Below are 12,443 nucleotides of genomic sequence, written 5' to 3' on the forward strand. Positions count from 1 at the left end.
TCTGTGTGGTCCCCTCATTGTCCCCTCCCCTGGTGTCACATTGCCATCCTGTCACCTCTGCCTCAACCATGAACTGTCCCCTAAACCCAGTGCCATGTCCCCATCTGTGTCACGTCTCTGTCACCTCTCTCTGGTCCCGTCATTGTCCCCTAAGCCCGGTGCCACATCTCCCTCTGCTGTCCCTCTCTGTCACCTCTGTGTGGTCCCTGGATTGTCCCCTAAGCCCCATGCCATGTCCCATCTCTGTCACCTCCACCCGGACTGTGAATTGTCCCCTTAATCCGGTGCCACATCCCCATCTCTGTCCCTCTCTGTCACCTCTGTGTGCTCCCCGGATTGTCCCCTAAATCTGGTGCGGCATCCCCATCTCTGTCACCTCTGTCCTTCTCTGTCACCTCTCTCCGGTCCCTGGATTGTCCCCTCCCCTGGTGCCACCTCTCCATCCTGTCACCTCTGCTTTGACTGTGAACTGTCCCCTAAACCTGGTGTCACATCCTTTCTCTTGTCACCTCTCTGGTCCCTTCCTTGTCACTTCCCTGGTGTCACATCTCCCTCTGTTGTCCCTCTCTGTCACCTCTGTGTGGTCCCTTCATTGTCCCCTCCGCTGGTGCCACATGGCCATCCTGTCCCCTCTGCCTGGTCCCTGAATTGTCCCTAAACCCAGTGCCATGTCCCCATCTGTGTCACGTTTCTGTCACCTCTCTCTGGTTCCCTCATTGTCCCCTAAGCCCGGTGCCACATCTCCCCCTGCTGTCCCTCTCTGTCACCTCTGTGTGGTCCCTGGATTGTCCCCTAAGCCTGGTGCCATGTCCCATCTGTGTCACCTCCACCCGGACTGTGAATTGTCCCCTAAATCCGGTGCCACATCCCCATCTCTGTCACCACTGTCCCTCTCTGTCCCCTCTGCCTGGTCCCTGAATTGTCCCCTCCCCTGGTTCCGCGTCTCCATCCTGTCACCTCTGTCACCTCTGCCTGGACTGTGAACTGTCCCCTAAACCCAGTGTCACATCCCCGTCCTTGTCACCTCTGTCTGGACCCTGAATTGTCCCCAAACCTGATGCTGCACCCTCACCAGTGTCACCTCTCTGTCCCCTCTCTCTGGTCCCTGAATTATCCCCTAAACCCGGTGCCACATCCCCATCTCTGTCCCTCTCTGTCACCTCTGTGTTGTCCCTGGATTGTCCCCTAAATCTGGTGCGGCATCCCCATCTCTGTCACCTCTGTCCTTCTCTGTCACCTCTCTCCGGTCCCTGGATTGTCCCCTCCCCTGGTGCCACGTCTCCATCTCTGTCACCTCTGCTTTGACCGTGAACTGTCCCCTAAACCCGGTGTCACATCCTTTCTCTTGTCACCTCTCTGGTCCCTTCTTTGTCACTTCCCTGGTGTCACATCTCCCTCTGTTGTCCCTCTCTGTCACCTCTGTGTGGTCCTGAATTGTCTCTAAACCCGGTGCCACACCCCCATCCTGTCACCTCTGCCTGGTCCCTGAATTGTCCCCTAAGCCCGGTGCCACATCTCCCCCTGCTGTCCCTCTCTGTCACCTCTCTCTGGTCCCTGAATTGTCCCTAAACCTGATGCCACATCCTCATCTGTGTCACCTCTCTGTCCCCTCTACCTGGACTCTGAATTGTCCCCTAAATCCAGTGCCACATCCCTTCTCTGTCCCTCTGTGTCACCTCTGTCCCCTCTCTCTGATCCTTGGATTGTCCCCTAAACCTGGTGCCACATCTCCCCCTGTTGTCCCTCTCTGTCACCTCTCTCTGGTCCCCTCATTGTCCCCTTCCTGGTGCCACATCCCCTTGTCTGTCACCTCTGCCTCAAACGTGAACTGTCCCCTAAACTCAGTGTCACATCCCAATCTCTGTCACCTCTCTGGTTTCTTCATTGTCCCCTTCCCTGGTGCCACGTCCCATCTGTGTCACCTCTGCCTGGTCCCTGAATTGTCCCTTAAACTCAGTGTCACGTCTCCATCCTGTCACCTCTCTGGTCCGTCATTGTCCCTAAGCCCGGTGCCACATCTCCCTCTGCTGTCCCTCTCTGTCACCTCTCTCTGGTCCCTGAATTGTCCCTAAACCTGATGCCACATCCTCATCTGTGTCACCTCTCTGTCCCCTCTACCTGGACTCTGAGTTGTCCCCTAAATCCAGTGCCACATCCCCTTCTCTGTCCCTCTCTGTCACCTCTGTCCCCTCTCTCTGATCCCTGGATTGTCCCAAAACCTGGTGCCGCAGCTCCTCTGCTGTCCCTCTCTGTCACCTCTGTCCGATCCCTGAATTGTCCCCTCCCCTGGTGCCACATCCCCATCTCTGTCACCTCTGCCTCAAACGTGAACTGTCCCCTAAACTCAGTGTCACATCCCCATCCCTGTCACCTCTCTGTCCCCTCATTGTCCCCTTCCCTGGTGCCACATCCCCACCTCTGCCTGGTCCCTGAATTGTCCCCTAAACTCAGTGTCACATCCCCGTCCTGTCACCTCTCCGTCACCCCTCTCTGGTTCCTTCATTGTCCCCTAAACCCGGTGCCACATCTCCCTCTGCTGTCCCTCTCTGTCACCTCTCTCTGGTCCCTGAATTGTCCCCTCCCCTGGTGCCACATCCCCATTTCTGTCACCTCTGCCTCAACCATGAACTGTCCCCTAAACCCAGTGTCACATCTCCATCTCCTGTCACCTCTCTGTCACCTCTCTGGTTCCTTCATTGTCCCCTTCCGTGGTGCCACATCTCCCCCTGCTGTCCCTCTCTGTCACCTCTCTCCGGTCCCTGAATTGTCCCCTACACCTGATGCCACATCCTCATCTGTGTCACCTCTCTGTCCCCTCTACCTGGACTCTGAGTTGTCCCCTAAACCCGGTGCCACATCCCCATTCTGTCACCTCTCTGTCACCTCTCTCTGGTCCCCCCATGGTCTCCTAAACCCGGTGCCACATCCCCATCTCTGTCACCTCTGTGTCACCTCTGTCCCCTCTCTCTGATCCCTGGATTGTCCCCTAAACCTGGTGCCGCAGCTCCCCCTGTTGTCCCTCTCTGTCCCCTCTGTCTGGTCCCCTCATTGTCCCTCCCCCAGTGCCACATCCCCATCTCTGTCACCTCTGCCTCAACCATGAACTGTCCCCTAAACCCAGTGTCACATCCCCATCTGTGTCACCTCTCTCTGGTTCCTTCATTGTCCCCTTCCCTGGTGCCACATCTCCCTCTGCTGTCCCTCTCTGTCACCTCTCTCTGGTCCCTGAATTGTCCCTTACACCTGATGCCACATCCTCATCTGTGTCACCTCTCTGTCCCCTCTACCTGGACTCTGAATTGTCCCCTAAATCCAGTGCCACATCCCCTTCTCTGTCCCTCTCTGTCACCTCTGCCTGGTCCCCTCATTGTCCCTCCCCTGGTGCCACATCCCCATTTCTGTCCCCTCTGCCTGGTCACTGAATTGTCCCTAAACCCGGTGCCACATCCCCATTCTGTCACCTTTCTGTCACCTCTGCCTTGTCCCCTCATGGTCCCCTAAACCTGGTGCCACACCCCCATCCTGTCCCCTCTCTCTGGTCCCCTCATTGTCCCTCCCTCAGTGCCACATCGCCACCTCTGTCACCTCTGCCTGGACCGTGAATTGTCCCCTAAACCCGGTGTGACGTCCCCATGTGCGTCACCCCTGTCCTTCTCTGTCACCTCTCTCTGGCCCCTGAATTGTCCCCTCCCCTGGTGCCACATCCCCATCTGTGTCACCTCTGCCTCAAACGTGAACTGTCCCCTTAACCCAGTGTCACATCCCCATCTCTGTCACCTCTCTGTCCCCTCATTGTCCCCTCCCCTGGTGCCACATCCCCACCTCTGCCTGGTCCCTGAATTGTCCCCTAAGCCCGGTGCCACATCTCCCTCTGCTGTCCCTCTCTGTCACCTCTCTCTGGTCCCTTCATTGTCCCCTCCCCTGATGCCACATCTCCATCCTGTCCCCTCTGCCTGGGCCCTGAATTGTCCCTTAAACCCAGTGCCATGTCCCCGTCCTGTCACCTCTCTGTCACCTCCGTCCTGTCCCCTCATTGTCCCATAAAGCTGTTGGCCCGGCCAGCTGGGACACGGAATCCTGTGGGAATTCTGTGGGAATTTTGTGGGAATTTTGTGGGAATTTTATAGGAATTCTGTGGGAATTTTATGGGAATCCTGTGGGAATCCTGAGGGAATCCTGTGGGAATCCTGAGGGAACTCTGTGGGAATCCTGCGGGAATCCTGTGGGAATCCTGAGGGAATCTTGTGCGAATTTTATGGGAATCCTGTGGAAATTTTATGGGAATCCTGTGGGAATCCTGTGGGAATTTTGTGGGAATTTTGTGGGAATTTTATGGGAATCCTGTGGGAACTTTATGGGAATTCTGTGGGAATCCTGTGGGAATTTTATGGGAATCTTGTGGGAATTTTGTGGGAATCCTGTGGGAATTTTATGGGAATTCTGTGGGAATGCTGTGGGAATTTTATGGGAATCCTGTGGGAATTTTGTGGGAATTTTGTGGGAATTCTGTGGGAATCCTGTGGGAATCCTGTGGGAATTTTATGGGAATTCTGTGGGAATCCTGTGGGAATTTTGTTGGAATTTTATGGGAATCCTGTGGGAATCCTGAGGGAATCCTGTGGGAATTCTGTGGGAATCCTGTGGGAATCCTGTGGGAATTCTGTGGGAATTTTGTGGGAATTCTGTGGGAATTCTGTGGGAATTTTATGGGAATTTTATGGGAATCCTGTGGGAATTCTGTGGGAACTCTGTGGGAATCCTGAGGGAACTCTGTGGGAATTTTGTGGGAATTTTATGGGGAATCCTGTGGGAATTCTCTGGGAATTTCATGGGAATTCTCTGGGAATCCTGTGGGAATCCTGTGGGAATTCTCTGGGCCTCGCGCTCCCGTTCCAGCAATCCCGGCTGGACCCTCCTGGGACGGGGACAATGACAGGGACAGGGACACAGTGACAGTGACACAGTGACACAGTGACAGTGACACAGTGACAGTGACAGTGACACAGTGACAGTGACAATAACAGTGACAGTGACACAGTGACAGTGACACAGTGACAGTGACAGTGACACAGTGACAGTGACACAGTGACAGTGACAGTGACAGTGACACAGTGACACAGTGACAGTGACACAGTGACAGTGACAGTGACACAGTGACAGTGACACAGTGACAGTGACAGTGACAGTGACACAGTGACACAGTGACAGTGACACAGTGACAGTGACAGTGACACAGTGACAGTGACACAGTGACAGTGACACAGACACAGTGACAGTGACAGTGACACAATGACACAGTGACACAGTGACAGTGACACAGTGGCAGTGACACAGTGACACAGTGACACAGTGACACAGTGACAGTGACAGTGACACAGTGACAGTGACACAGTGACAGTGACACAATGACAATGACAGTGACACAGTGACAGTGACACAGTGACACAGTGACACAGTGACACAGTGACACAGTGACAGTGACACAGTGACAGTGACACAGTGACAGTGACACAGTGACAGTGACAGTGACACAGTGACAGTGACAGTGACACAGTGACAGTGACACAGTGACAGTGACAGTGACACAGTGACAGTGACACAGTGACAGTGACACAGTGACAGTGACACAGGGACAGTGACAGTGACAGTGACAGAGACACAGACACAGTGACAGTGACACAATGACAGTGACAGTGACAGTGACACAGTGACAGTGACACAGTGACAGTGACACAGTGACGATGACACAGGGACAGTGACACAGTGACACAGGGACACAGTGACACAGTGACAATGACAATAACAATGACAGTGACACAGTGACAGTGACAGTGACAATGGCAGTGACAGTGACAGTGACAATGACACGGACAATGACAGTGACAATGACACAGTGACACAGTGACAGTGACAATGACAGTGACACAGTGACAGTGACAATGACAGTGACACAGTGACACAGTGACGCAGTGACGCAGTGACAATGTCAGGGCTGGCTCGTCCCCAGAGCCGCCCCCGGGGCAGGACCGGGATTTGTCCCCGTGCGGGAACAGCCGGGAATGCGCGGCCGGGCCCGGATCGGAGAACCCCGGAACGGGAACGGGACAGGAAAGGGACAGGGACAGTTCGGGAAAGAGACCGGGAATGGGAAAGGGGCCGGGACAGGGACCGGGACAGCCCGAGAAGGGACGGGGACAGCTGGGAAGGGGACCGGGAAAGGGACCGGGACAGGGACGGGGAAAGGGACTGGGACAGGGAGTGGGACAGGGACCGGGACTGGGACCGGGACGGCCCGAGAAGGGACCGGGACAGCTGGGAAGGGGACCGGGAAAGGGACAGGGACAGGGACAGGGACGGGGAAAGGGACAGGGAACGGGACAGGAACCGGGAAAGGGACTGGGACAGGGAACGGGACAGGGACAGTTCGGGAAGGGACCGGGAAAGGGACCGGGACAGCCGGGAAAGGGACCGGGAACGGGACGGGGACAGCCGGGAACGGGACCGGGAACGGGACGGGGACAGCCGGTAAAGGGACCGGGAACGGGACTGGGAAAGGAACCGGGAACTGGACAGGGACCGGGACAGCCAGGCCGGGGACCAGGAAAGGGACCGGGACAGCCCAGGAACGAGACCGGGAACGGGACAGGAAAGGGACCAGGAAAGGGACCGGGGCAGCCGGGACAGGGACCGGGACAGCCGGGAACGGGACCGGGAACGGGACCGGGTCAGCCGGTAAAGGGACCGGGAACGGGACAGGGACAGACGGGACCGGGACAGGAACCGGGGAAGGGACCGGGACAGCCCGGAGCCGGCCCGGGATCGGCTCCTCTCCCTGCGGGGGCGTTCGGGGTTTGTGGGGTTTTTTTGGGTTTTTTTGGGGTTTTTTTGTGGGTTGTTTTTTGTGGTTTTTTTTTTTTTTAATTTTTTGGGGGGTTTTTGTGGGGTTTTTCTGGGTTTTTTTGGGTTTTTTTTTGGGGTTTTTTTGTGAGGTTTCATTGAGTTGTGGGGTTCTTTTAGGATTTTGCGGGGTTTTTTTGCGAGATTTTGTGGGATTTTTTTTTGGTGAGGTTTTTTGTGGGATTTTTTGGGGTTTTTTTGTGGGTCTTTTTGGTGGGTTTTTTTGGGTTTTTTTTTGCTGGGTTTCGCTGAGTTTTGTGGGGCTCTTTTAGGATTTTTGTGGGGTTTTTTTCGAGATTTTGTGGGGGGTTTTTTTGTGAGGTTTTTTGTGGGGTTTTTTTTTGTATGTGGAGGTTTTTTTTGGGTTTTTTGTGTGGTTTTTTTGTGTTTATTTTTTTGTTGTTTTTTTGGTGGGGTTTCACTGAGTTTTCTGGGGCTCTTTTAGGATTTTGTGGGTTTTTTTGCGAGATTTTGTGGGCTTTTATTTTTGGTGACGTTTTTGTGGGGTTTTGTGGGATTTCTCAGGATTTTGTGGGATTTCACAGGGTTTTTAAGGGATTTGTGGGGTTTTGCAGGATTTTGCGGGATTTTGTGGATTTTTTTGAGGTTTTAGGGATTTTTGTGGGGTTTTGCAGGGTTTTGTGGGATTTCTCAGGATTTTGTGGGATTTCACAGGGTTTTTTAGGGATTTGTGTGGTTTTGCAGGATTTTGCAGGATTTTGTGGATTTTTTTGAGGTTTTAGGGATTTTTGTGGGGTTTTGCAGAGTTTTGCTGGGATTTGTGGGATTTCACAGAGTTTTGTGGGGTTTTTGCAGGGATTTAGCGGGATTTCACAGGATTTTGCAGGATTTTGTGGGGTTTTGTGGGATTTCTCAGGATTTTGTGGGATTTCACAGGGTTTTTCACGGTTTCCCAGGGTTTTGCAGGATTTCATGAGGTTTTGTAGGATTTCACAGGATTTTGCGGGGTTTTGCAGTGTTTTGTGGGATTTCACAGGGTTTTTAGGGATTTGTGGGGTTTTGCGGGATTTTGTGGATTTTTTTTGAGGTTTTAGGGATTTTTGTGGGGTTTTGCTGAGTTTTGCTGGGATTTGTGGGGTTTTACAGGGATTTAGTGGGATTTTACAGGATTTTGTGGGGTTTTGCTGGATTTCACAGGATTTTGTGGGATTTTTTTCAGATTTTGAGGGGTCTTGTGGGATTTTTTTAAATTTAGTGATATTTTTCAGCATTTTTTGGGATTTCCCAGGATTTTTTAGGATTTTACAGGATTTTCCACGGTTTCCCAGGGTTTTGCAGGATTTTGCAGCGTTTTGTAGGATTTCACAGGATTTTGCGGGGTTTTGCAGGATTTTGTGGGATTTCTCAGGATTTTGTTGGATTTTACAGGATTTTGTGGATTTTTTTGAGGTTTTAGGGATTTTTGTGGGATTTTGCGGAGTTTTGCCAGCTTTTGTGGGATTTTGCAGGATTTTGTAGGATTTCTCAGCATTTTGTGGGATTTTACAGGATTTTCCAGGGTTTCCCAGGGTTTTGTAGGATTTTGCAGTGTTTTGTGGGATTTCACAGGATTTTGCAAAGTTTGGTGGGATTTTCAGTGTCCCCATGTCCCCTCAGGCACTGTCACCATGCGGGCCGTGCTCTGGGACATTCTGGGATCTCTTTGGTGACATTTTGGTGTCCCCACAGGCGCTGTCACCATGCGGGCCGTGCTCTGGGATATTTTGGGATATTTGGTGACATTTTGGTGTCCCCACAGGTGGCAGTGTCGGTGTCACCACTCGGGCCGTGCTCTGGGATTTTTTCAAATTTCACAGGATTTTTTGGGATATTTGGTGACATTTTGGTGTCCCCATGTCCCCACAGGCGCTGTCACCATGCGGGCCGTGCTCTGGGACATTTTGGGATCTCTTTGGTGACATTGTGATGTCCCCACAGGCGCTGTCACCATGCGGGCCGTGCTCTGGGATGTTCTGGGATCTGTTTGGTGACATTTTGGTGTCCCCACAGGTGGCAGTGCCGGTGTCACCATGCGGGCCGTGCTCTGGGACATTTTGGGATCTCTTTGGTGACATTTTGGTGTCCCCACAGGCGCTGTCACCATGCGGGCCGTGCTCTGGGGTGTTCTGGGATCTCTTTGGTGACATTGTGATGTCCCCATGTCCCCACAGGTGACGGTGTCGGTGTCACCATGCGGGCCGTGCTCTGGGATGTTCTGGGATCTGTTTGGTGACATTTTTGTGTCCCCACAGGTGACGGTGCCGGTGTCACCATGCAGGCCGTGCTCTGGGACATTTGGTGACATTCTGGTGTCCCCACAGGCACTGTCACCATGCGGGCCATGCTCTGGGACATTTGGTGACATTCTGGTGTCCCCACAGGCGCTGTCACCATACAGGCCATGCTCTGGGACATTTTGGGATCTCTTTGGTGACATTTTGGTGTCCCCACAGGTGGCAGTGCCGGTGTCACCATGCGGGCCGTGCTCTGGGATATTTTATGATGTTTTTGTGTCCCTGTGTCCCCACAGGCGCTGTCACCATGCGGGCCGTGCTCTGGGATTTTTTCAAATTTCCCAGGATTTTTTGGGATTTCTGGGATATTTTGTGACATTTTGGTGTCCCCACAGGTGGCAGTGCCGGTGTCACCATGCGGGCCGTGCTCTGGGACATTTGGTGACATTTTGGTGTCCCCACAGGCGCTGTCACCATGCGGGCCGTGCTCTGGGACATTTGGTGACATTTTGGTGTCCCCACAGGCGCTGTCACCATGCGGGCCGTGCTCTGGGACATTTGGTGACATTTTGGTGTCCCCACAGGTGGCAGTGCCGGTGTCACCATGCGGGCCGTGCTCTGGGAGCTGCTGCTGCTGCTGCTCTGTCTCTGCGCCCGCGCGCGCGGGGACTGCCGGGGGGACTGCGGGCACTGCGAGCGCCTGGGACAGGGACAGGGACACCGCCTCGACCTGCTCGTGAGTGACACCGGGGACACTGGGGACATTGGGGACATTGGGGACACTGCAGGGACTGCGGGCACTGCGAGCGCCTGGGACAGGGACAGGGACACCGCCTCGACCTGCTCGTGAGTGACACCCCTGTCACCCCATTGTCACCCTGTCACTGTGCTGGGGACACCTGGGGGGCTGGGGACATTGGGGACATCCTGAGTGTCACTGTGGGCACTGCGAGCGCCTGGGACAGGGACAGGGACACCGCCTCGACCTGCTCGTGAGTGACACCGGGGACATTGGGGACATTGGGGACACCTGGGGGGCTGGGGACATTGGGGACATTGGGGACATCCTGAGTGACACTGCGGGCACTGCGAACGCCTGGGACAGGGACACCGCCTCGACCTGCTCGTGAGTGACACCCCTGTCACCCTCCTGTCACCCCACTGTCACCCCACTGTCACCCTGTCACCATCCTGGGGACACCCTGGGGGGGCTGGGGACATTGGGGACACTGCAGGGACTGCGGGCACTGCGAGCGCCTGGGACAGGGACAGGGACACCGCCTCGACCTGCTCGTGAGTGACACCCCTGTCACCCCCCTGTCACCCCACTGTCACCCTGTCACCATCCTGGGGACACCTGGGGGGCTGGGGGACATTGGGGACACTGCAGGGACTGCGGGCACTGCGAGCGCCTGGGACAGGGACAGGGACACCGCCTCGACCTGCTCGTGAGTGACACTGGGGACATCCTGGGGACAACCTGGGGGGCTGGGGACATTGGGGACACCCTGAGTGACACCACAGGGACTGCCGGGGGGACTGCGGGCACTGCGAGCGCCTGGGACAGGGACAGGGACACCGCCTCGACCTGCTCGTGAGTGACACTGGGGACATTGGGGACATCCTGGGGGGGCTGGGGACATTGGGGACACTGCAGGGACTGCGGGCACTGCGAGCGCCTGGGACAGGGACAGGGACACCGCCTCGACCTGCTCGTGAGTGACACCGGGGACACTGGGGACATTGGGGACATCCTGGGGGGGCTGGGGACACCCTGAGTGACACTGCAGGGACTGCGAGCGCCTGGGACAGGGACAGGGACACCGCCTCGACCTGCTCGTGAGTGACACCCCTGTCACCCCCCTGTCACCCCCCTGTCACCCTGTCACTGTGCCGAGGGGCTGGGGACATCCTGGGGGACATTGTCACCATGCCTGGGGGGGCTGGGGACACCCTGAGTGACACTGCAGGGACTGCGAGCGCCTGGGACAGCGCCACCGCCTCGACCTGCTCGTGAGTGACACTGGGGACATCCTGGGGACAACCTGGGGGGCTGGGGACATTGGGGACATCCTGAGTGACACTGCGAGCGGCTGGCACCAAGCCACCGCCTCCACCTGCTCGTGAGTGACACCCCTGTCACCCCACTGTCACCCCATTGTCACCCCACTGTCACCCTGTCACTGTGCCGAGGGGCTGGGGACATCCTGGGGGGGCTGGGGACATTGGGGACATCCTGAGTGCCACCAAGTGTCCCCTGTCCCCATGTCTGGGGGAATCTGGAGTCTGGGGGACACTGAGAGTGCCACCAAGTGTCCCTTGTCCCCATGTCTGGGGGATCTGGAGTCTGAGGGACATTGGGAGTGACACCCGTGTCACCTGGCACCATGCACGGGAGGCTGGGGGACATCCTGAGTGTCACCAGTGTCACCTGCTGGGGACATCAGGAGTGACACCTGTGTCACCATGCACAGGGGATCTGGGGGACATTGGGAGTGCCACCACTGCTGTCCCTTGTCCCCATGCCTGGGGGATCTGGAGTCTGGGGGACATCGGGAGTGACACCCGTGTCCCCTGTCCCCATGCCTGGAGGGTTTGGGGGACATCAGGAGTGCCACCACCGCTGTCCCCTGTCCCCATGCCCAGGGGTCTGGGCACCCCTTTCCTTCTGCTGGAATTTGGGGACATCCGGAGTGCCACCAGTGTCCCCTGTCCCCACACCTGGGGGATCTGGAGTCTGGGGGACATCCTGAGTGACACCAGTGTCACCTGCTGGGGACATCGGGAGTGACACCAGTGTCACCCTGTCACCATGCACAGGGGCTGGGGGACATTGAGAGTGCCACCACTGCTGTCCCTTGTCCCCACACTTGTGCGATCTGGGGTCTGGGGGACATCGGGAGTGACAGCAAGTGTCCCCTGTCCCCATGTCTGGGGGAATCTGGAGTCTGGGGGACATCGGGAGTGACACCAGTGTCACCTGGCACCATGCACGGGGGATCTGGGGGACATTGGGAGTGCCACCACTGCTGTCCCTTGTCCCCATGCCTGGAGGATCTGGGGTCTGGGGGACATCCTGAGTGCCACCAAGTGTCCCTTGTCCCCATGTCTGGGGGATCTGGAGTCTGGGGGACATCGGGAGTGACACCAGTGTCACCTGGCACCATGCACGGGAGGCTGGGGGACATCCTGAGTGTCACCAGTGTCACCTGCTGGGGACATTGAGAGTGCCACCACTGCTGTCCCTTGTCCCCATGCCTGGGGGGTCTGGGGTCTGGGGGACATTGGGAGTGCCACCACCGCTGTCCCCTG

General features: G+C 56.1%; 1 protein-coding gene across 1 annotated transcript in view; it reads left to right on the top strand.

The window, feature by feature from the left end:
• PNOC (prepronociceptin) overlaps positions 1-12,443 on the top strand; it is a 41,106-nt gene that overhangs the window by 11,991 nt on the left and 16,672 nt on the right. The window contains exon 2 of the mRNA XM_064707157.1: positions 9,716-9,867. Coding sequence (XP_064563227.1) covers positions 9,736-9,867 — 132 coding nt within the window. The 5' untranslated portion in view covers positions 9,716-9,735. The remainder of the gene's footprint in view (positions 1-9,715; positions 9,868-12,443) is intronic.

The sequence above is a fragment of the Zonotrichia leucophrys genome, chromosome 3 (genome assembly GCF_028769735.1).
Source record: "Zonotrichia leucophrys gambelii isolate GWCS_2022_RI chromosome 3, RI_Zleu_2.0, whole genome shotgun sequence".
In the NCBI taxonomy this organism is placed as follows: domain Eukaryota; kingdom Metazoa; phylum Chordata; class Aves; order Passeriformes; family Passerellidae; genus Zonotrichia; species Zonotrichia leucophrys.